Raw genomic sequence first — 25282 nt, forward strand, 5'->3', positions numbered from 1 at the left:
AAGGGGACTTGGCCACTTGGGCCTTATTTTTCTTAAACAATAAAAATAGGCTACATTTATTTATATATGCAGCACCTCTTGCACAATGAGAATAGAAGTGGGTGGGTTTCGGGTTCTGATTTGGACCTGAAAGAATGAGCTGACCACTCGATCAACCCAAGTTAGTTATCATCTATATTAAGTGGGTATAATAATTTTGGTTATATATATATCCCTATCAATTATAGTTATAATAGTAATTAAAAAAGTATGGAATAAATAATTCAAATATATATATATATATAGCCCAAATTAAAACATGCACTTTATTTTCAAATTATCTCGACGACAATATTCATGACAGAAAACATACATCAAGTTTCAAATTAAATAAACTGCAATAATCACGCGTAATAAGTAATGCTTAGTCTATGTTTATTTCCTAGACTTTATTAGGCACACATGCGCCAGAATAATACAACTGAATAATATTATTTTATTTTTAATTTTGACCATACATAATAGTCAAAATTAAGATAAGATAATTACTTCCCCATATGATTGTATAGTTTAGGCTGAAGATGCAATGGTACTTTCTTGCAAACAGTGAGCCCATAAATCTCACACATATCAATGTGTTGCATTTTAGTGACACCAACATCATCATCATCATTATTATTGGGCAGCTTCCAATCAAACCAATATAGAAGATTAGCAAGAATATGTTCAGTGGAAGCAATTGCAAATGAAATTCCAGCACAACCCCTTCTTCCGAAACCAAAGGGTATAAGTTCCAAATGTTGACCCATAAAATCAATTTGACTTTTCTCAAATCTCTCAGGAATGAACTCTTCAGGGTTGTTCCAAATTTCGGGGTCCCTTTGAATTGTCCATGCATTCAAATATACCTTTGTCTTTGATGGAATATCATAACCTTTTAGCTTCACATCACTTAGGGTTTCACGGGGTATTAATAAAGGAGCAGGTGGATGCAATCTTAGAATTTCTTTCATGACACATTTCATGTATTCCATTTTATTCACATCATTTTCATCTATTTTTTGTTTATACCCAACAACATTTCTTACTTCTTCTTGAACTTTCTTCATGATCTTTGGATTCTTAATCAGTTCTGCAAATGTCCACTCCAAAAGTGTTGAAGTAGTGTCACCACCTCCCGCAAATACGTCCTGTGTATTAGATATATAATTATCGAAAATGTTTCGTAAGCAAAGAAAATCAGTCAAAAACAGCCATAATTAATGAATACTAAATAAGATAAGTTCTGTCTGTTTTTTGTCTCCCTAGCATTACCTATAATTATTTATTTACCTTCACTTAATATAACTTTATTTAACAGTTTAATTTGTGAGAGTAAATAATTTTATAATAGTATAAAATTATAAAAATTTGAGAATAAATACTAATATTTAATTTAAAGAATTATGTTGTATACTAGCAGAATATATATATAATATTTATAAATTTAGATAAAATATTTTTTTGTCTTTCAAATTTAAAAATTTTAAAAATATTCTTGAATTTTATGTTATTTTAATTTTATCTTAAAAATTTTTAAATTACACTAAATATATCTAGGACGACTAATTTTTCAAAAAATTTAACACAAATTAACGACAATTAACAAGAATAACTTTCAATACAAATAAATCAAACATAGTTGTTATAACATTATTGTTGATTTTTTTAAAAATTTAATTGTCAAATGATATATTTGATGCAGATAAAAAACTTTAAAGACAAAATTAAAACAAAAGAGATATTTTTAAATTTTTGATAAATTTCAAGAACAAAAAATACATTTTACCTTTCTATTTTTATATATATATTTAATAAAATCTCTTTTCTCTTCATTTCATTATTAAATCTCTTTCTCTTTGACTTGCTACACAAGCTATCTATTGTCCTAATGAGTAGAAATCATGTGGCTAAGATATTTGAAAATTTACGTTCATAAAATTAATCCAATTTTAATTATATATAATAGATAAATATATTATTGTTACTTTATACTTTTTAAGTAGGTAAGAATAATTAATTTTAAAAATCATACCATTAGGATTGCTTTGAGATTATCATTGGAGAGGTGAAAGTCATGATGAACACCATCCTCTTGAACTTGAAGCAGTAAATCAACAAAGTCTTTCTTATCATCATCATTTCCTTTCTTAATCATTCTCCTATGTTCTTCAAGTACCTTATCATAGAAACAATCTAATGCATGAAAAGTGGCCTTGAATTCTTGTATTTGGCCAGTGAGAAAATCAAGCCAACCCAAGAAAGGGAAGAAATCTCCCACACTAAAAGCAGCCAATTCTCTCATCATCTTCCTTCCAAGCTCTCCAAAGCTGCTATTACCATCTGGATTATCATACTTTTGTCCAAGAACACATCTTGACACTATGTTGTTTGATGTTGCAATTATCAACTCACTAAGGTTCACACATGACTCTTTGTTGCTTCCACATGTTTCACGTATGCTATCAACCTATGTATATATATGTTACATTGATATGCATACCGTTATTAAATTATAAAAAAAATAATCTTTAAAATATGGGAATGACTCAGATAAAAACACCTAAAACGTCTTTTTTAAAAATATTTTTTGGTAATTAAAATTTAATATATATAATTAATTAAATCATGTTATTTTTGTCAAAATTAGGCTAGACAAATTGATTTAACCGAAAAAAATGGTAAATCAAATCTTGAACTGGTCTAAATTAATATTATTTTTTTTTATAAAAAATGACTACAATACTCTTATTATAGAGAATAGTTAAAATACTCTTATATATATATTAATTTTAAAAATTTTAAATTCTAACCCTACAATAAAAAAATAAAGGATTAAAATTTAGGATTCTCAAAATTAATATATATAATAGAAATATTTTAATCATTTTCTATAATAGGGTATTGTAGTCATTTTCTATAAAAAATAATATTAATTTAGACCAGTTCAAGATTTAATTCACCATTTTTCGGTCAAATCAATTTGTCTAGCCTAATTTTAAAAAAAATAACACGATTTAGTCGATTGTATGTGTTAAAATTTAATTATTAAAAAATATCTTTATAAAAAGACGTTTTCAACGTCTTTATCTAAGTAGCTCCCTTAAAATATATTATGTTCTGAACGGTCACATATCATTTGATGGTCAATTAAGACAGGCCACCTAATCATATGTGGCCGCTTAAGATAAGACAATTAGCCATGTGTGACAAAAAATGATAATATAATATTTAAAAAAAATGGTATATAGATATTTTTTTCTATTTTATCTTAAATTCTTGAAATACGAAAGCTATAAATATAGTATATATTCATTCGAAAAATATAAATGCAAAAACTTGAGTAGTAGATAATTTTAAAGTATTTTGTTATGCAATCTCATCATAGCTACTAACCAATTCGGCAACCTCCTCTTCACGAATGGATTGAAAGGATCGCACCCTTTTAAGGCTTAGAAGCTCAAGAACACAAATCTTTCTTTTCTGTCTCCACTCATCACCATAGGGTGCAAAAGCAACATCCTTACATCCATACATAATGATTCTCTCGGATGTTGTTTGGGGCCTGTTGGAGAAAACAACATCATGGTTTTTGATGATTTCTTTGGCCACATCAACCGAAGAAACAACAATGGCTGGTGTTTGTCCAAGTTGAAGAGACATGAGAGGGCCATGCTTCTTTGAGAGTTCATGGAAGGAACGGTGTGGCAATGTTCCTAGTTGATGAAGGTTTCCAATGAATGGTAGCTTTGGTGGTGATGGTGGAAGATTATTGGATTTTCGTCCTTTTTTTGTTATTGTGAAATTAAGCACAAGAAAGATGCTTATGAAGCCAAAAATGGCTAAGTAGTAAAGGGTTGAGTAGTAATCTTGCTCATAATAATAATAATAAGAGGAATATTGTTTTAGTATTGATTGAAGTTGTAGAAAAGCCATTCTTCTTTGTTTTTTTGTGGTTGTTTGGTAATATGTGTAAAATTTAATGAATGGAGAGAATATCTAAATGTAGTATTTATAGACACCATCATGCACATTCTTAACAAATAATAAAATATTTATTTACTTTTATATATATTATTTGCTAAAGATATAAAAAAAATGTAATAAACGTTTTTGCAATGACACTTTAGTTATAACTTTTTTAATTAGGGTACAAATAGTGACACATATGGTAAAACAAGAGGCGAAGAGTATAGAAGTATTTTAAATATTTTACTAAATCACTTCTTCCAAAAATTTAAGTTAATAAAAAAATACATAAATAATTATATTTTTAATATATTTATTTATACAAGAGTTTTTTTTAGAATTTATGTATTTTTTTGTATATAGACTTTTTTTTATTTGTTTTATATTCATTTTTTGTACATCAATAATAAGAATTAAGTTCTAGATATATAGGTAATAGAAGTATTGATATTAAATTATAAAATTACCTTTTATAAAAATTTAAATTGATAAAAAATATATAAATAATTATATATATCTGTATTAAAGTAATTGACTGTATATATAAATGTATGAATAATGGAAACTTCATCACCAACACTAGTTCAACTTAGATTTTTCTTCTTTCTTATTATATATGTTGTTTTGTCTAATCTTTGGTTTTTACCATTTTTAATCCTTGCGTGTCCTATATTAAGAAGCACTTTTTCCGTTTTGATTCCGTTGAAATGAAATAAAATATTTTCCTTTGTGGAAAAAAAAATAGAAAAATGTTATACGTGTTAGAGTATAATTAGAATCAATTATATTAATTAGTATTATTTAACATATCTGAATATTTATTATAGAATATTGCGTTTTTATTATTTCGATTCTCTTAGCACCTATAAATCTCTTTTTATATTGTATCATTCTACACAACTTGAATACTCACAAACATTTTTTTTATTGCTCTCTCTTCCTTTTCTAACTTAGTATCAAAGCCAAGGTATCCTCCTCAAGGAGGATAAGTTGATTTTCTTCTGGTGAAATCACCATACTTTTCATACTTTTCACCAATTAGCTCATCCATTACTTATCTATTCTCATGGAAAAACCATATGTTTTTCGTCACCTTCCGATAGTTTGTTATCTCTTCGCACTTTGTCACCTTTTAACAGTTTTCTGGCAGTTCGCCATCTTTTCAGCAGTTTTTTTGTAGTTGGCCACTCTTGCAGCAGTTCCGTTTGCGTTCTCTTCGGGTAGTTTCGTCTGCACTTCCTTCCGACAGTTCTGTCTGCGTTTCCTTATGCCAGTTCTGTCTGAGTTTCTTTATGGCAGTTCCGTCTGCGCTTCCTTTCGGCAGTTTCGTCTGTGCTTCCTTTCGGCAGTTTTGTTTGCGCTTCCTTCCGGCAGTTTCGTCTGCGCTTCCTTCCGATAGTTCTGTCTGCGCTTTCTTCAGGCAGTTCCGTTTACAACCGTTCTATTAGTTTATGCATTTTTTTATTTAGTTGTTTTAAATAAGTTTTAAACTCAAGTTGTCACTTGAGTTTGAGGAGGGATGTTAGAGTATAATTAGGATCAATTAGATTAATTAACATTATTTAACATATCTGAATATTTATTATAGGATATTGCGTCTTTATAATTTCGATTCTCTTAGCACCTATAAATCCTCTTTTATATTGTATCATTCTACACAACTTGAATACTCACAAACATTTTCTCTATTGTTCTTCTCTCCTTTCTAACATATATATATATATATATATATATATATATTCTTTGTTTTTTATTAAAAATAATTAATAAAAATAATAAAATATTTACTTTTTATATGCTAAGAAAATAAAAAATATTTATATAAAAAATAATACAAACATCCTTTCTCATATAAAATATCATAATTATTATTAGTTACTTAGTGTTGAACTGAGAAAGGTGAAAGTGCATACGAAAGCTAAGAAAGAAAAAATAAGAGTTGCGTCTAGGCCATGCTTTCGAATTTTAAAATGGAAATGACCTCGTCATGTCTATATTTTTTATCTTTTTTTCGGACGGACGTGGTGTGCCCATGCATATATATCACCATTGATAATAAATTATTTACTTTAGCTAGAAACATGAAAGTTTTTTTTAAAAAACGTGAAAATTATTACTAATGAAAAAATATATATCTAGACTTGATGAGGTGAATGTCTGTCATCATATGAGAAAATCCTTATCCATAAAGCAATGACACATAAATTAATCAAGCTACTAATTAAGTATAGGCAGGTGGAAAATGAGGCCGTGAATTTCAATTTAACATTGCATTAATGCATTAAGCTGATGTATTTCAGGATAGTGAATTTGTCAGAGATATAATTATTTATATAATTTTATATTTTATATTTTTTAAATTTAACAAATGTTTTAAAAATATTTTTAAATTTTATTTTATTTTAAAAATTTTTTTATTTGTATTAAATATATTTTTGATAATTAAATTTTTTAAAAATTAAGATCAATTTAATAATAATGTATGAAAATTATATTTGATTTATTTATTTTAAAGGTTGTTCTTGTAAAATTATTGTCGAATTGGTCCTAAATTAGCTATCAATGATATATTTGATGCAAATAAAAAAATTTCTAAGACAAAATTAAAATAAAATAAAATTTAAGAGTAATTTTAAAATGTTTGTCATATTTTAAGAAGAAAAATATACTTTACTCTTTTTTTAATTAGTTAAATTTTTAAAAAATAATAATTTCATAATGTAATATTAAAATTTTTTTAATTTAAAGATTTAAAATTCAATATTTGTTACTAGAAAAAATTCAGGATAAAGAAGATAAAATGAGAACAAGATAACTTACTCAAAAATTCATACAAATCTAAACAAAAAAAAAAATTTGTATGAAAGGAGTGTTAGAAATATAATTAATTATTTATACACGTCCTTTTAATTTATCAATTTATATTTTTGAGAGAAATGATTTTATGACCTGATTTAAATAGGGTAAAGTATATTTTTTGTCTATTGCGCAAAATTTGTTAAAAGTTTCAAAAATAATCCCAATTTTTTTTATTTTAATTTTGTCTCAAAGATTTTCTATTTGTATTAAATATTCTCTTGCCGACTAATCTTTCAAAAAATTGATGACCAATTCAACAATAATTTTACAAGAACAACTTTCAACACAAGTATATCAGACATAATTGTCATGTATTATTGTTGGATTGGTCCTAAAATTTTTAAAAATTTAGCTGTTAGGAGTATATTCAGTCGCTAAATCGGTCGTTAATTTGCAACCAGTATTTCGGCCTTTAATTTGCAACCAATATTTCGGTCGCTAAATCAGTCGCTAATTTACGACTAGCATTTCAGTCTCTAATTCAGTCACTAAGTGGAGATCTGTATTTTAGTAACCGATATTTCAGTCGCTAAATTGGTTGCTAATTAGCAACCAAGCATTTTAGTGACCATTTCTATGGCTGATCCTAATTCTTTACTAAATTTTTGCATCTAGGCTATCAAATATTGAAAAAATATTAACACAAAATTTACACCTTAACACATAACAGCCAACCTATAACAAATATATCTCAAATAACATAACACACTTAAACAATAACCAAAATAATTCATCAATTCAATATTATAGACAACAATAATAATAAATAAACAACACTCTCAAATTATTAATTATATCATTTAAAGTTTATTAACTAACTAATATCACAACTACAATAAGATAATCACTCTTTAAACGTACGGTCATCATCTTATGACGATGAACGAACCATTCTTCAGCTGACCTCTGTACATCTGAGACACAAAATAAAAACACATTATTTTAGAATGAAACAAATTACTTCATTCTCAATGATGAGAAGTAGTTGAATCTTTCTGATCAAATAGTTTTCCTGATAAAGGCTACATAGCATAACAACAAAAGATAGAACACTAGAACTCCTTAGACTATATATCATGAAAAATTGATCTGTGGAGTTATTTGAAAGATACAACATATTCATCATTCATTCATTCATTCATTCTAGATAATGCTTCATTTGCTCTTTTGTGAAGTGATTCATCGCATAATCACTTTGTCATAACCTTACATTTTCATACAACAGCATGCAAAATCAAAACATTTCATTGAAGTTAGCACTTGAAAGAATACAAACAACAAAAATACAAAGGAGTTTCTAATCAGTTAAGGATTTCATCTATTGAAAAAAAAAAATACAAACAATAATAACAACAAAGCCTTGTCCCACTAAGTGGGGTCAGCTACATAAATCAAACGACGCTATTGTGCTCTGTCATGTATCATGTCTACAGAGAGACCGTTTATATGTAGATCTCATTTGACCACTTCATGGATGGTCTTCTTAGGTCTTTCTCTACCTTTTTCTCCTTGACCATCTTCCATCTCATCCACCCTCCTGACTGGATGTTCTATCGATCTTTTTCTCACATGTCCAAACCACCTGAGACGCAATTCAACCATCTTTTTCACAATGGGTGCTATTCCAACTCTCTCCCTTATATCTTCTGAAAAAAAATAAAGAATGAAAAAAGAAACATATGATTTGTATTCAACAATAAATAAGTAGTAGTATTATTATCTCTTGTTGAACCAATTTTGAATGCATAACGATTTCACAACGGTTTAAGTGGCATTATTATTTAAGAGAAATTCAATTCAAAACAGAAAGTCAATTTAATTCACTATAAGAATGAACAGAAAGTCTTGATCATATTGTAACAGCCACAATGGATGGTTTCATTGGTTAACATTGCTAATGAACTTAGTTCAATGGAGAAGTCTCACTTTGTTCATGCAAGGAATATTTTTTCCATGATATGGAGGATCAAGCTTCTCTCTTCTATGATTGAAGAGATTTAATTAACATGTTGTCCAATTCCTAAGAGCAAGGTTACTTCATCGTCACGAAATTATTTTACAACAGCAAATCACAAACAATTCAATTCATAATTACATATTCAATGAGAACACTAGAACAGGGCTACAGGACTAAGGTTGACTCCTTCAACTTAACTACAAAAATTTTTCTATAAACAGAACATAATTCGTATACTAGAATGGATTTTCTTTTATTTTCTCATCACCATTTCATTTTAAAATTTATCTTCTACAATTGAGTTTTTCTTTTACACGATATTAGAAGGCTCAAATAAGTAGCATTTTTCATGGAGTCTTACTGAATCACACATTTTTAGTTGCTCAGTTCAACATACTACTAAACTTGGAGAACAGAAGATGAATAACAATGAGAATTAGCACCACCAAAAATCTCCATATTCCCATATTGGAAGCTGAATTCCCTAAAATCAGCAACTTCACATTTACAATGATAAATTAAAAATAAATTGAACATAAATCAAATGTAAAGACAATTTTATTCTAAAAGTTTTCGAATTGCATCAATATACTCTTGACGGTTAATTAAAAAAAATCAATTTAATAATAATTTTACAAGAACAATCTTCAATATAAACAAATTAAATTAGACATAGTTGTTATACATTATTATTGAATTGGTACTAAACTTTTTGAAAATTTAGCTGTTAAGGATATATTTAATACAAAATGAATTGAAAACTTCAGGGACAAAATAAAACTTAAAAATATTTTTAAAATTTTTGACAAATTTAAGAAATATATATATGATTTACTTTTTTTTAAATGTTATTTCTACAAAATAAATTCACAAATAATACTCAAAATGATCTCATGAATTATATATATATATATATATATATATATATGCTTGTACAAGAAGAAAACCAAACCTAGCACACCCAACTAACACACTTCATATTTCATCAATCTTTAATTTCAATCATTAATTTGTAAATAACATTCATATCACATTAATTGGTTACCTAGCATAACCCTATCTCTTAATGTATAATATATAATGTAGGTTCAAGATATAGTGGCACTTTCTTAGTTACAGTGAGCCCATAAGTCTCACCCATGTCAATATCTTGCATATTCACACCTACACTATTATTAGGTAGTTTCCAATTAAACCAATATAGGAGATTAGCAAGAATGAATTCAGTAGAAGCAAGTCCAAATGAAATTCCAGCACATCCTCTTCTTCCAAAACCAAAGGGGATATAATGAAAATCTTGTCTTAGAAAATCAACTTGGTTTTCCTCAAATCTTTCAGGAATGAACTCTTCAGGGTTCTTCCAAATTTTTGGGTCCCTTTGAATTGCCCATGCATTTATAAATACTCTTGTTTTTGATGGAATATCAAACCCTTTTAGCCTCACATCACTTAGGGTTTCTCTAGGTGTTATGAAAGGAGCTGGTGGATGCAACCTTAAAGTCTCTTTTATTACACATTTTAGGTACTCCATTTGATTAACATCAATTTCATCTATTTTTGATTTGCACCCAACAACTTTTCTTACTTCTTCTTGAACTTTCTTCATGGTGTTTGGATTCTTAATCAGTTCTGCTAATGTCCATTCCAAAAGTGTTGAAGTAGTGTCACTCGCTCCAGCAAACATGTCCTTCATGAAATTACAAAAACACAAAATAATTGATTAATGTTTTGATAGTTAGTGTTTATAATTTTTAGGAGAGATATAATTATTTACGTATTTTTATTTATTTATTTAGTTATTGAGATAAGTAATTTTATGATATTGTATCAGAATTTTTATGACCCAAAGGTATAAAGTTCAATTTTTGTTGAACCCAAAGAAAAAGAATTTAGCATAAGATAAATTATTAAAAAGAAAAAAAAATTATGTAAAAATTTACACAAACATAAAAGAGGCACTTATGTAAATGAGTATATTAGAAACATAACTATTTATATATCTTCTCTTATCAGCTTAAATTTTTAAGAAAAATAATTTCATGACAATTCTAAATCTTAGCGACCTGATTAAATTATTGAGTTATTGAACCATTGGTTTAATGATGGGTCATTGGTATGATCATTAGCTCAAAAATAATTAAATAAATATATAAATTATAATAATATTCAAAATTTAAATATATGAAATATAATTTATTTTAATATTTATGTATTATAGTATATATATAGTAGAAATGGTAGTATATATATAAAATAAAAAATAAATAAGAAAAAATTGAGAGAAACTAACCACTAAGATTGCTTTGAGATTATCATTGGTGAGTTGAAAGTCATGCACACCATCTTTTTGAACTTGGAGTAGTATATCAACAAAATCCATCTTGTCTAATTGACCCTTTTTAACATCCTCTTTCTTCATCATTTTCCTCTTATGTTCTTCAATCACCTTATCAAAGAAAGCATCTAATGCATGAAAAGTGGCCTTGAATTCTTGTATTTGGCCAGTGAGAAAATCAAGCCAACCCAATAAAGGGAAGAAATCTCCCACACTAAAAGCAGCCAATTCTCTCATCATCTTCCTTCCAAGCTCTCCAAAGCTGCTATTACCATCTGGATTATCATACTTTTGTCCAAGAACACATCTTGACACTATGTTGTTTGATGTTGCAATTATCAACTCACTAATATTTATAGAAAATCCTTTCCTTGCACGTATGATATCAACCTATATAACAAGTATTAGATACAATATGTTTTATGCTAAAAAAATTTTCTTTCAAAGGTATTAAGATCGAATTTTAAATCTTTTTGTAATAGAAATTTTAATGGTGAAAATTCATGTAAAGTCGACTTCACGTGAAGTTGATATCTGAGAATCGTTAGATGAAAATTTAGTCAAATCAGTCAAATAATCTAACGGCTCTCAAATATCAACTTCACGTAAAATTCACTCCACCTGAGTTTCCACCAATTTTAATACTATATTATAAAACTACTTTTACAAAATTTAAATTGATATTAAAATATGTATAAATTATTATATCTCAAACATAAATATAAATATATAAAAAGTTATTGAATAAGTAGAGAATATTAACTATTATGGACAAAATTAAATTCTAGTTTTTCATCTTAAATTTTTTAAATATAATTAGTCGTCCTAGCATACAAGATACTCGGGAAAAATTAAATTTCTAGACTGAGTTATATATAATTAAAAAAATCTTATAAAAAAATAATAACTAAAAAAAAAGATATAAATGCAAATCCAAAGCATGATTAACATATATTAAAAGTATTTGTAAATCATAGGTACCAACCAATTCCATAACCTCTTCTTCACGAATGTATTTGAAAGACTTCACTCTTTTGAGGCTTAAAAGTTCGAGAACACAAATCTTTCTTTTCTGTCTCCACTCTTCACCATAGGGTGCGAAAACAACGTCAGAGCATCCATAGAGAATGATTTTTCCAGATGTTGTTTGGGGCTTGTTGGAGAAAGCAACATCATGTTTCTTGATGATTTCTTCGGCCACCTCGACCGAAGAAACCACAATGGCTGGTGTTTGTCCCAATTGAAGGAACATGAGAGGGCCATGCTTCTTTGAGAGTTCATGGAAGGATCGGTGTGGCAGTGTTCCAAATTGATGAAGGTTTCCAATGAAAGGTAGCTTTGGTGGTGATGGTGGAAGATTTTTATTATTATTTGGCTTGTAATTTCTTCTTGTGAGCTTAAGCAATAGAAAGATGCTTATGAACCCTAAAATTGTTAAGTAAAGAGTTGGATTTGGCTCATAATAATAAGCCGATTGTTTTAGTAGAAAATTCATTGCTGTTTAGTTTGGGTTTCTTGGTGTTCTCATATATATATATATTAATTAATTAATTATTGGGATTTATTTATAGATAGACACCCATATTGCTTGAACACTTGAAGCAAGTCAACGAGAACAGTAGCAAAAAAAAGTCAACGAAAAAACTTTAATAACACCTCTTTATTTTAATATATATGTAATAATAAGTATTGAATTTAGCTAATATATATCTTAAAATTACATGATAAAATTATTATTAGTATAAATTTTTATTTTTTTATTTTAATAAATATATAATAAATATATTAAAACTTAAATTTTATATTTTTTATAATTTTTTTAATAATTTTTTGTTTGATTGGTGTATAGTATGAGACAAAACAAATATATAAAGTACATAAGTTTCTAAAAAATCTATAATGCCCTGATCATCTACCCTTATTATTATGCAAACTTTTCATCTACCACTACCTACTTTTCTCTTCTACCACTATTCATAACCAAAATGTAATAATCCAGATAACAAAAAATTATAATAATATCAACAACAAATTTAATAATATTAAAAAAAATCAAAGATTAATAAAAAAAGAAAAAATAAAAAAAAAAAAAAGTCGAGAAAGGGACAGAAAAAAGAGAGAATAGAGATGGAGATCAAAACATAATAGTGGACAGAAATTTCAATTCTTGCTGCTTTTGAGAGCAGAAAAATATGAATATTTTTACGAGAAATATTATATAAAAAAAAGAATGGTATATTTTAAATTTGTTACATGAGGTTCAGCATAGAAATTATTTATCGTAAAAATTTAGTTAAGCTGAGGATGTCTCTTTTTTTTTTTGGTAAATTTTATGTAGGTTTATTTGTTTTGCTCTTCTGTTTCTTTTATGTTTAAATTCTTTTTTTAGGTTAAAAAAATTTGAATTTTAGGCTATTAAAATATATAAATTCTGATTTTATGTTATAAAATTATTTATTTTAAAAATTTAAATTGATAAGAGAAACAAGTAAATAATTATATTTTTAATTCTTTATTCTTATATTTGTTGTGATTTTTCAACTGAACAAGTCAATTCTTAATAAGTTTGTAATAACCCGCACGAAAGAAATCTTAATAATTTACCATTAAATTATGTTGGATATAATACAATTTCTCTTAAAAGAAATGAAATAAAATATTCGAAAGAGACAATATAGATTTATTAATTGTAGAGAAGACCACATTATTATATTGAATATTAACAATGGGAATGAATTTTTGTAATGGTTGCGCATGGTCATACACTGAACATAACCGGGCCTCACTTGTTATTACTAGGGGTGGCAATGAGTAGAGTAGGGTAGGGTAGGATTTGGAGTCAACTCTAACCCTATCTGCGGGTTGAGATTTTTATATAAACTCAACCCTATCCTATCCACGGGTTGAGAATATCTCAACCCTAACTCTATCCGCTCTTAATTCGCGGGTACCCGATTCTACTCGCGGATTGCAAAAAAAAAAAATGCAATATTATTATATAACTTGATGATAATTTAAAATAGAACTGACTTTTATGTAAAAAAAGTTTATTAAATTATCAATTAATGATCTTCTTTTAATGACTAAGGATCTTTTGTATTTAGTGAGAAGTCTTTAGTTCAACATCTACTTAAAATATATTTTTATATAAGTATATAACATATACATATATAGGGTGCGGGTTGTCGGGTAGGACTGAGGCTCAACCCGCACCCTACCCGACCCGCACAAAAACCTTACTCGCACCCTACCCTACCCGCTGCGGATCGGGTTGGCAACCCTACCCGACCGGGTGGGGTCGCGGGTACATATTGCCACCCCTAGTTATTACTGTAGGGAGCTCTCGACCATCCCACATCCAACTCAAAATTTTAAGGTGTTAAGTTAATGAATTTTTTACGCCATTCGGACCACTTTTATCGAAAAGACTTTTGATACTTCACCTTAAATACCCCTTAAAATCATACCGATTAAACCATCGACTCTGATACCACTTTGTTAGACCAACCGTGAGAAGCTCTCGACCATCAGAGAGATTTCGGGAGGAATCAAGTGAGATAACATAAGATGAAAAAATACTATATCCAATTCAAAACCTTAAGGTGTCAAGTTAATGGGTCTCTCATCTTATAAACTCCTCACTCTTTTTTACTTTCTTTAACGTGGGACTAACTTTATACACTTTTCACACTTGCAACACTAACAATTACTAATATAATTGGGCAAGAGAATCTTGGGAAGATTTGTTTGATCAGAGGTCATTATTTGGTAACGATACATGTTTATTAATTAATTTATCCTTACATTTAATAAACGTGTATAATAAACAATATATTTGCGGCGGGTTTAGATCAATTTTAAAAAAATATTAATCCAATTTAAAATATATAATTTATTGCTTAGAACAGATTAATTTTATTTTTAAATTTAATCCAATCCAAATGGTTTGGATGGAATGGAATCAGTTTATTTAATTTTTTAAAATATAAAATTTTAAAATTTTATTATTAAAACAAAGTAATTTTAGGTTAGTAAAATAAATAAATAAATAAATCTTTTTTTATATTTAAAAAAATTTATTTAGTATAAATAATAAACAACATAATTGCCTTTTATAATTATTGTACTATTATTAAATAACATTTTTGCATTTGCAATATGCACTTTAATTTGCTTCCAAATTATCTTGAAATTCATTAAGATCAATATTCATGGCAGAAAATGGACTTCAAAGTTCAAGTTGCAATTACAAAAATGATACTTAAACTATGTTTCCTAGAGGTTCATCAAGGTACGTATCACAAGATCAAACTAGGATCGAGCCTAAATACATTAATATTTTATAATTATAACATTTATTTAAGAAAATAATTATTTAAAATAAAAAAATACAACAAAGACAATATGAGAAAAAAAAAAAACAGTAACACCATACAATATATCAAGAAAAAAATATTAGGTGACTAACATTTTCTTTTTGTTTTACCTTATATTTGAATTAAGAAAAAAACGATAAATAAGTCGTTGACCTTTTATCTCGAAGTCAAATAAGTTTTTGGCTAATTGAAAATACAAAAACGTTATTCACTTTTTAAAAAGCGAAACATCTAAGTCCGTCAGAGGACCTATTTGTCCTTATATATTTTGGACTTAAATATCTCGTATTTTAAAACGTGGAGAATATTTTTGTATTTTCAATTAGTAAAAAACTTACGTGTCTTCAAATTAAAAAAGGTGGAAACTCAGGTGCAGCCGACTTCACGTGAAGTTGATAGTTGAGAACCGTTAGATGATTTGACTGATTTGACTAAATTTTTATCTAACGGTTCTCAACTATCAACCTCACATGAAGTCGACTGCACATGAGTTTTTACCGTTAAAAAATCAAGAACTTATTTATCTTTTTCTTGAATTAATACTAACTAGTTCACTCTCCATATCAAGATTTAGAATGAAATGAGTGAAGTATTGGCTCAAGATAAAGTGGTTCTTTCTTGGTGACTGTCATTCCACTCAACTCACTCATGTCCATTTCTAAATCATCATCATCACCATTACTATTATTATTAGGAACCTTCCAATCAAACCAATATAAAAGATTAGCCATCAAATATTCAGCTGATGCAATCCCAAATGAAACTCCAGGACAACCCCTTCTTCCAATACCAAATGGGATTAATTGAAAATCTATTACCTTATAATCAACTTGTTGATCATGATTATTACCTTCAAATCTTTCAGGAATAAACTCTTCAGCATTTTCCCATAACTTAGGGTCCCTATGAATTGCATATGAATTCACATACACGGTTGTTTTGTTGGGAATGTTGTAGCCTTTGAGTTTCACACTTGTTGATGTTTCTCTAGGGACTAAAAGTGGAACTGGTGGATGTAATCTTAGGGTTTCTTTGATTACACATTTCATGTAATTCATTTGGTTTAGATGATTTTCTTCTATCTTGGATTTTCCATCCACAATTATTCTTCTCACCTCTTCTTGGGCTTTCTTCATGCATTTTGGGTTCTTGGCAAGTTCGGCAAAAGCCCATTCAAGAGTTGTTGAAACTGTGTCACTCCCTCCCACAAACATGTCCTACAATTTTAGATTTTCTTTTATATGCATCATAATAATTAGCATATAGAATAAATGACCATTTGTATCCATAAAAGATAAAAATACTGACATATATACTCACACTAAATCGAAACTAAACTTGTATCCACGCAAGATGCCTGCCGTGTGACAAAAGTACTCTACGTGGCACTCCAACCTTCCAAAGACAGGGTACTTTTATCACACGGAAGGCATCTTGCGTGCATACAAGTTTAGTTTTGATTTAGTGTGGGTATATATGTCAGCGTTTTCATCTTTTATGGGTACAAATGGTTATTTATTCTTAGTATATATTATAAATGCTCAAAAATTTTAATATAATTTAATTTGGAAAAATCAAGAAATAAGTTTAGAATGATGAATAATTTTATTATTTGGGTGGAAAAGAAATGCAATCATGTAAGCACATGATAAAGAGAAAAAGACATAAAACATAATATTCTAATGAACCAATGAGTGGGGTTTAGGTGAGAGAAATTAATTAAAAAGATATTTTGAAAATTTTTATGTGTAAATAAAAATTTAATTTTAATATATTGATAATATAAAATAGGGTAAAGTATATTTTTTGTCCCTGAAGTTTGGCAAAAGTTTTAAAAATACCCTTAAGTTTTATTTTGTTTCAATTTTGTCCCAAAAGTTTTTTATTTGTATCAAATATACTCTCGACGGCTAAATTTTCATAGAATTTAAGACCAATCTAACAATAATGCATAAAAATTATGCTTGATTTGCTTGTGTTGAGGGTTGTTCTTATGAAATTGTTGTTGAATTATTGGTCTTAAATTTTTTAAAAAATTAGTCGTCAGGTGTACATTTGATGCAAATTAAAAATTTTTGGGACAAAATTGAAACAAAATAAAACTTAAGGGTATTTTTGAAACTTTTGTCAAACTTCAGGCACAAAAAATATACTTTACCCTATAAAATATTTTATACAATTACTCAATTAAATTCATATATTTCGATGATTTATACAAAAATTAATTATTTTTACTAATATATATGTATATAATTTTATAAATTAAATTCTTGTAGAAAACTTAAATATTATTTACACAAAAAATATACTTTAAACTTTAAGTAAGATATGATAAAGAGAGAGTTGAAAATCATACCATAAGGATTCCTCTGATGGTATCTCCGGTGAGCTCAAATTCAAGCATGTTTTTTTCTTGAAGTTGAAGAAATATATCAATAAAGTCTTTATTATCATAAGAACGATCATTAATAATATTCTTGTCCTTTTTCTTTCTCTTATGCTCTTCAATAACCTCTTCCAAAAACGCATCTAATTCATCAAAAGTAACCTTCAATCTTGAGTTGAAACCGGTAAGAACATCAACCCAATCCAATGAAGGAAACAAATCTCCAATCCCAAGTGTTGTTAATTGTGACATCATCTTTCTCACTACTTCTCCAATGCCTTTTCTACCATCAAAACTTCTTCCAAAAATGCACCTTGAAGATATGTTGTTTGCAGTTGTAATAATCATCTTAGATAGATTCACAATAGATCCTTTTGCACAAGCTTCACATATGGTGTTAATCATCATTGATACTTCATCTTTTCTAATTGGCTGAAATGACCTTACCTATATTGAAAAAATACAAATACTAAGATTGAATATAGTATATCCAAGAATACTTATACAATCCCGCTACGTTACCAACAGTATTTCTGTCAATTTCTGCCAACTCTTATTTATGACTATATTTAATGGAAGTGTCTTTGCGAATGTGTCTAATAAAAATGTCTTTTTTATAACTAAGTTTAATGGAAGTGTCTTCATAGATGTATTTCTTAGATGTGTATCCTTATACATGTGTTTAAAATATAATAATTAATGAGGAGTGCTAAAAGGCCAGCAGAATTTGTGATGTTTAGCCATCAATTAGCTATCATCAATATTTTTAACGGTGTGAGATGACATTTAATAGTGTAGGATTAATCATTTTCCTTTTGATGATTAAGTGCTGACCAAATTTTAACAAAAGTGCTGGCTCCCTAGACTTTCTCATAATTAATTATTGTTGATAATAAGTTGGCAGATAATATATTGATACCCTATACTTTTCCATACTTATATATTCGAAGGACATATTTAATGAGAGGTTAAGAAATTAATACTTACAACCACGTATTTTTATTCTTATGTTGTTTACTTCTTTCATTTTTAAATATTTTATAATGATGATACACATACGTATTATATCAAAAAATTATTTTTCTCAAAAATTTAAACGGATAAAATCAAGTTTACTTTTTTTACTTTAAATATTTTATATAAAAAAAAAATACACATATGTATATCAAAAAGTTTTTTTTAAGAATTTAAATGAATAAAATAAACTATACAAATAATAATTATATTTTTAATATACTTCTTTACGTAAGAATTTTTTTAAGTTAGTGTTTATAACAAATTTTGTATAATTTTTTTTATTTGTCTACATGCTAAAAAATTGTTCTTTTAGAATTAAAGGAAAGATTACTGTACATTCTAAATTTTTTTATTTTAAAAATTTTGATATTATATCATAAAAGTACTTATTCTAAAAATTTAAACTAATAAAAAGATATATATAAATTATTATTTTATATAAATATTTTTTTTATTCATCTTACTTTAAAATTATAGACATTTTAATTTTAAAAATTCTGATATTATGTCATATAATTATTTATCTCAAAAGACTTAAACCGACAAAAAAAAAAAACACACACACATACACAAATTATTATATTTTTGAAAACTTAAGTAAAAATAAAGATAAAGTATACCTTTTGTTTTTCGAGTTTGACAAAAGTTTTAAAAATATCCTTAAATTTTATTTTATTTCAATTTTGTTCCAAAAATTTTTTATTTGTATCAAATATACCTTCGACGGCTAAATTTTCAAAAAATTTAAGACCAATTTAACAATAATGCATGAAAATTATGCTTGATTTGTTTGTGTTGAGGATTTTTCTTATGAAATTGTTGTTGAATTGGTCTTAAATTTTTTGAAAAATTAGGCGTCAGGGGTATGTTTGATGCAAATCGAAAATTTTTGGGACAAAATTAAAACAAAATAAAACTTAGAAGTATTTTTGAAACTTTTATCAAACTTCAGCAACAAAAAATATACTTTATCCTAAAAATAAAGAATTTGTGCATTATAGCTCTTACCCTATTTGTGCTTAGAAGCTCAAGAACACATAGCTTCCTTTTCATTCTCCACTCTTCTCCATAGGGTGCAAAACCAACCTCCTTGCATTGATAGAAGAAAATCTTTGCAGCTTTAGTGTTTGCTCTATTGGAGAAAGCAATGTCATGTGATTTTGCTATTTCTTCAACAAGTTCCGCTGAAGAGACAACTAGGGCTTGAGTTTGCCCTAATTGAAGCAACAAAAGAGGGCCATATTTGTTAGCAAGTGCCTTTAAGGATTGGTGTGGAAGTGTTCCTAGTTGATGAAGGTTTCCAATTATTGGTAACTTTGGTGGAGATGGTGGAAGGTTATTGAACTTGTTGTTTCTTCTTGTGAACTTAACAATACACAAAATGGTTATGATTATGAAACATAAGGTAGATAGGGTTATTGAATGTGGTTGATGTTTTAATTTCTCCTGAATTGATCGAACAAGAGACATTTCTTTTTTTTTCTTTTTTTTTTCTTTTTTTGCTTTTGTGTGTGTATATATAAATATAGAAATGCAAGTTGTACTTGAAAATCTTGGGATTTCTTGAATTAATATATAAGGCTCAAGAGTCAAGCTAAGATTGGATCAACTTGCGGTGTTGCCGTGTTGGGAACTTGTAACTTGTAAGTTATAAAGATCAATTATTATTGCTGAATTAAAAAAATAAAATAAAAGGAAGAAAATAAGTTTTTTTTTTATTATTATTATGTTTCGTGAAACACATGGTTCTCTGATGCACTCTGACAAAAATTATTGACTGAGAAAATCCAAAACTTATAGTTTTTTTTTTTTTTTCTAAAAATGTAAAGATTTCTCATTTCTTCGATGTACAATGAATTTGAGTAAATAATTCATTTTGAGTGAATATTTATATAATAATTTCATAAAAATTAATCAGAAACGTTTCTGATAGATTAACCTATTTATATCTTGCTCAAAAAAAAAAATAATAGGTCATGAATATTATCAAGCAATGGTTATAAAAATAATAACAATTTTGTTAAGTAACCAACTAATGTATTAGCTAACTTGAGCCAGTTTTTTTAAATTTTAAAAAATGTATGCTGTCGCGCTCTCTTTTGAAAAGAAACATCCTAAAACCTAAAAAAAAAATATCTAGTAATTTATATAAAAAAATCATTCATTTATATAAAAAGAAACATCTATTTAATAAAAAAAACCTTTGAAAAAATAGCTAAAAAAAATTCAAAAAAAAAAAATACACCTCTTGAAATGAAATATTTCAAAACTTAAGAAAATAATATCCAGTAACCCACATAAAAAAATCATGAAAAGAAATATTCGAAAATTTTGTAAAAGAAACATCTATTTACTCGAAACGAAACATCCGAAAAAATAATTAAAGAAAAATTCAAAAAAACAAAAACAAAAAAACACTGCAAGAGAATGCTACGGTGGTCGGCGGCGGTGTGAATCACAAAGAGGAGGGCGATGAGGTGGTCCTAGACGCGGCGAATCACGAGGGGGAGGGCGCTGCGGCGGCGGTACAAGTCGGCAGTGCTGCGAATCGCGAGGAAGGGCACTGCAATAGTCTTGGATGCGACGAATCGCGAGGGGGAGGGTGCTACGGCGATCGGTGGCACTGTGAAGTGTGAGGGAGGACCCTGTGGCGAGGGAGGGCGCTGCGGTGGCTAGGTGCGACGAATCGTGAAGGAGGACACTACGGTAATTGGCAGCGCTGTGAATCGCGATGAAAGACGCTGTGGTGGGAGAGGAAGACTTACATCAAGGGAAACGACGTGAGTGAGAGTGCTGGAAGAAAAAAAAAGAATGGAGTGTGCAGTTATTTTTTTTTTTTTAATTTTAGAATTAGCTATAGGTTTAGGGGTGTTTTTTTGTATTATTCGAATATTTTGTTGCGATCCACATTGTAGTTGGTTAGAGTTAGCTTGCACCTTAGTTAATTCAATTCTCTAATTTTTTTAAACTGGAATAAAGAACAAATAACTATTTTTTTATAAAGACAAATAAATTATTAACTAAAATTAAATATTTATAAATCCTCTTCTTTTGACTACCAGAAGAAGAACTTATGTCTCAACAAAATTAATTACTTGTGTGTTTCATTTTTAATTTTAATTTTAATTAGCCAATCTATGTGTCTTAAAAAATTGGGTAAATATGTATTTATCCTTTTTCCTAGTTAGCTATCTGGAGTGCTATAGCTTCCTTTGCTTTATTTGCTACCTACTGCGTTTTATTTATTAAGACATTAACTAATCCCATTTAACTACACTACTACTTTTGCACGACAAAAGTTTCGCTACATTATATCGAATTTTTTTCATTAATATATGAAAAATAAAACTTTCATTAAAAAAATATGATATTCTAAATTAGGTGTATTATGTCGCTTTCTATACAAAAGTGTCGGTCTATTATATTAAACACTACATACACTATAGCTTTTTTTTTTTTTATAGTAGTTTTAATTCATTGTTGTTTACAATTTATTATTATTATTATTATTATTATTATTATTATTATTATTATTATTATTATTATTATTGCTTCTTAATAATTGCTTTTTTATTCTATAATACATCATTACAGTATGTAAATTAAAATTAAAATTAATACTCTTGAACAGTTGGTATAATATTAAATAATGGTATAATAAGGAGAAATAATAAAAATTAATCAATAATCAACTAATATAATTTTTTATGTAAAATTTTATAATTTGAATATATAATTTTTAATTTTTAGATGTGTCAAATTTTTATTTTATTGATTATTAACACATTGTTATTATTTTTCTAACATAACCAATTTTTTTGCTGTGTATTAACAATTGCCAATATAAATTGGCATTCCTTATTCAAGATAAACAATAAGATCAAGATAATGGCTACTAATTAAAACAGCTTTATACCCTTCAAATTAATAGTTAATAATAAGTATATATATATATATGCGGATCGGAGTGAAGATTTTTTTTTTATAGAAATAGATAGTAATATTTACTCATCAAGTAATACTACCAATAAAATAAATAAATATTATCATGAAATCATTCATTATTCTAAAGTTTAAATTAATAAATAAAAATATATAAATAATTATATTTTTAATAGTTACACAATAGTCAAAATTAACAGTATGACTGATAAATTAAAACAGCATTAAAATAGTTAAATTCGGTTCAGATGAGATTTTAATAATATTTTTGTTAATAAAATTATTAGAAAAGGTTGACAGACTCGCGATACATGAGGATTTCTAAAGTAATATAAGAAAATGAAGATCATGTTTCAATAAATGTTTATTTTTTAGAATAATAATTGGGAGCTAAAAATAATATAAAAATCATTATAGACAACCGCATGATGTCATCACCTAATCCATATTTTGAAAAGGAGAGAGACCGTCAAAATTCAAAAGCAAATAGGGAATGGTGTTTATTTAGAAAGGTTTTACCCTTGAAGATTTCACTCTCTTTCTTCTTATATTATATTATTAATTTTCCAATTTATTTGTCAAGCATGAAAGAGTTTCGAAGTTTAGATGTCAATTTTTTAACGCTAAACACCGTAACTCTTTCATATTTAACAGTATTTATTTACTTTCTCATCTATTTTTAAAGATACATCTATATTAATAATTCTACTAATAATAATGTCACTAATTCCATTCCATCAATGATGGTCATACCAACTTAACTTTTTCATCAGTAACTTTTTAATCCTATTGGAGATAAATTGAACTTGGATAGATGAAACTAATCACAAAACTTGGCTATAACAAGTCTTATTTATTATTTGTGGTCAAGATTTCGAAGATCATTTGTATCCTAATCTCATTACTCTCCGCATCTTTTATAATAAGAGACAATTATAAAATACAACTGAAAAATTATTCATATAAAAAAAAAAACAAAGATATAACAATACCTTTGATTAATCAAAAAAATTTTCATGAGCAATTTTTATGAACAAAGATATAAAAAAAATTATTCATGTTTAATTATTTTTATGTACTTATTTAATTATATATACTTATTAGTATTTAAATATGTAGAAATATTTATTTATTTCGCATTTATATGTTTATGAGTTTTGCTATCAATTTAAATGACTAGAAGAAAAAATTACAAATTTTTTAAAAATTAAAAAATATATCTTAAAATGTAACAAAAAATGACAATAATAATATTTTTTAAAATGATAACAAATAAAAATTAGTGGTAATTACTAATTAGAGACTTTCACAACTAACTAGTGCTGCAAAATAACAACGGTTTTGTGGTGTAGTTTCAAAGGCAAATTTAATGACAGTTACAAGCTGCCACAAATAAAATAAAGAATAAAATATTTTATATTTTGCAGATAGCGGTCGTCGCAATAAAGTGACGAATTCTAGATTATATACTACAAAAATAAATTGATGAACTATTCTGATATAATAGCGGTTGTTAAAAACTATCGCAAATACGTTTTTCGACATTTTAAATGACGACGGTTACTAAAACATCGTTGATCCATTTTGTGGCGATTAAATTTTTAAAAAATCGTCGCTATTTTTCATACTCCATGTAATGACTTTTTTTTTTTTTTGCCTGAAGGAATTGAGCCCTTTTGAAAGGCATAATTTGAGTATGGAAAATACTATACTTTCAATAACACTATTTTTAGACTAAATAATTTGAAAAAAGAACAAATAGGTCTCTGACCTTTTGTTTCGTGGATATTTTCGTTTCTAACCATTGAAAAATACTTTTAAATCCTTGACTTTCACAAAACTTGGACGGATCAGTCCCTTCGTCCAAATGCCTCCGTCAGACCCAACGGAAAAGTCTGACGTGGTTCCCATAATGCTTGCCACGCGTACGCGTGGGTCACGGGTACGCGTCGCGTGAGAGGGAAGTCTGTCAGGCGACGCGTATGCGTGACAAGCTTTACGGGAGCCATGTCAGACTTTTCCGTTGGGTCTTGGACGGAAGGACTGATCCGTCCAAGTTTTGTGAAGGTCATGGATTTAAAAATATTTTTCAATGGTCATTAACGAAAATATCCGCGGGACAAAAGGTCAGGGACCTATTTGTCCTTTTCTCAAATAATTTTTATAAGGATATAAAATACAATTGTTATTAATTAATTATGCATTAAAAATATTTTTTAATTAAGAAAAAAGAAAACGTGTATTAATTGTTAATAAAATACTGGCGTCAAATAATATCTATAAAGAGAATGCTAATGTAGTGGGATTATTGGACTTTTATGTTCTATCCAACTCGGTAAAATGTGTCTTTTAATTTTTTTTTTTATTTTCTTTTCACTCTCAAATCTTACCAACTATATTTGCAAATTATCTTAAAAAAAATA

General features: G+C 27.5%; 3 protein-coding genes across 3 annotated transcripts; all 3 read right to left on the reverse strand.

Annotated features, from left to right (window-relative positions):
- Nucleotides 1-299: 299 nt before the first annotated feature.
- Nucleotides 300-3974, reverse strand: LOC107629377 (phenylacetaldehyde oxime monooxygenase CYP71AN24). Its single transcript, XM_088510015.1, has 3 exons — nucleotides 3415-3974; nucleotides 2054-2488; nucleotides 300-1169 (listed from the first exon to the last, which is right to left on the reverse strand). Exons 1-3 carry the CDS (start codon nucleotides 3952-3954, stop codon nucleotides 525-527), a joined length of 1620 nt encoding a protein of 539 aa, XP_088366141.1. The 5' UTR covers nucleotides 3955-3974; the 3' UTR covers nucleotides 300-524.
- Nucleotides 3975-9680: 5706 nt separating this feature from the next.
- On the reverse strand, nucleotides 9681-12670 carry LOC148569648 (phenylacetaldehyde oxime monooxygenase CYP71AN24-like). The gene is made up of 3 exons (XM_088510016.1): nucleotides 12124-12670; nucleotides 11094-11528; nucleotides 9681-10490 (listed from the first exon to the last, which is right to left on the reverse strand). Exons 1-3 carry the CDS (start codon nucleotides 12631-12633, stop codon nucleotides 9867-9869), a joined length of 1569 nt encoding a protein of 522 aa, XP_088366142.1. The 5' UTR covers nucleotides 12634-12670; the 3' UTR covers nucleotides 9681-9866.
- Nucleotides 12671-15932: 3262 nt separating this feature from the next.
- Nucleotides 15933-20493, reverse strand: LOC107629375 (cytochrome P450 71A1). The gene is made up of 3 exons (XM_016332156.3): nucleotides 19926-20493; nucleotides 17871-18347; nucleotides 15933-16731 (listed from the first exon to the last, which is right to left on the reverse strand). Exons 1-3 carry the CDS (start codon nucleotides 20385-20387, stop codon nucleotides 16078-16080), a joined length of 1593 nt encoding a protein of 530 aa, XP_016187642.1. The 5' UTR covers nucleotides 20388-20493; the 3' UTR covers nucleotides 15933-16077.
- Nucleotides 20494-25282: the final 4789 nt, after the last annotated feature.

This window comes from Arachis ipaensis, chromosome B3, assembly GCF_059453495.1.
Source record: "Arachis ipaensis isolate K30076 ecotype BB chromosome B3, ASM5945349v1, whole genome shotgun sequence".
Classification (NCBI taxonomy): Eukaryota; Viridiplantae; Streptophyta; class Magnoliopsida; order Fabales; family Fabaceae; genus Arachis; species Arachis ipaensis.

Coding starts and splice junctions, on each gene's coding strand:
- LOC107629377 (XM_088510015.1), bottom strand. CDS start 3,954: ATGGCTTTTCTACAACTTCAATCAATACTAAAACAATATTCCTCTTAT. Junction 2,489..3,414: donor AAGAGGAGGTTGCCGAATTG/GTTAGTAGCTAT, acceptor ATATATACATAG/GTTGATAGCATACGTGAAAC. Junction 1,170..2,053: donor ATCTCAAAGCAATCCTAATG/GTATGATTTTTA, acceptor TCTAATACACAG/GACGTATTTGCGGGAGGTGG.
- LOC148569648 (XM_088510016.1), bottom strand. CDS start 12,633: ATGAATTTTCTACTAAAACAATCGGCTTATTATTATGAGCCAAATCCA. Junction 11,529..12,123: donor AAGAAGAGGTTATGGAATTG/GTTGGTACCTAT, acceptor CTTGTTATATAG/GTTGATATCATACGTGCAAG. Junction 10,491..11,093: donor ATCTCAAAGCAATCTTAGTG/GTTAGTTTCTCT, acceptor AATTTCATGAAG/GACATGTTTGCTGGAGCGAG.
- LOC107629375 (XM_016332156.3), bottom strand. CDS start 20,387: ATGTCTCTTGTTCGATCAATTCAGGAGAAATTAAAACATCAACCACAT. Junction 18,348..19,925: donor AGCTTCTAAGCACAAATAGG/GTAAGAGCTATA, acceptor TTTTCAATATAG/GTAAGGTCATTTCAGCCAAT. Junction 16,732..17,870: donor CCATCAGAGGAATCCTTATG/GTATGATTTTCA, acceptor CTAAAATTGTAG/GACATGTTTGTGGGAGGGAG.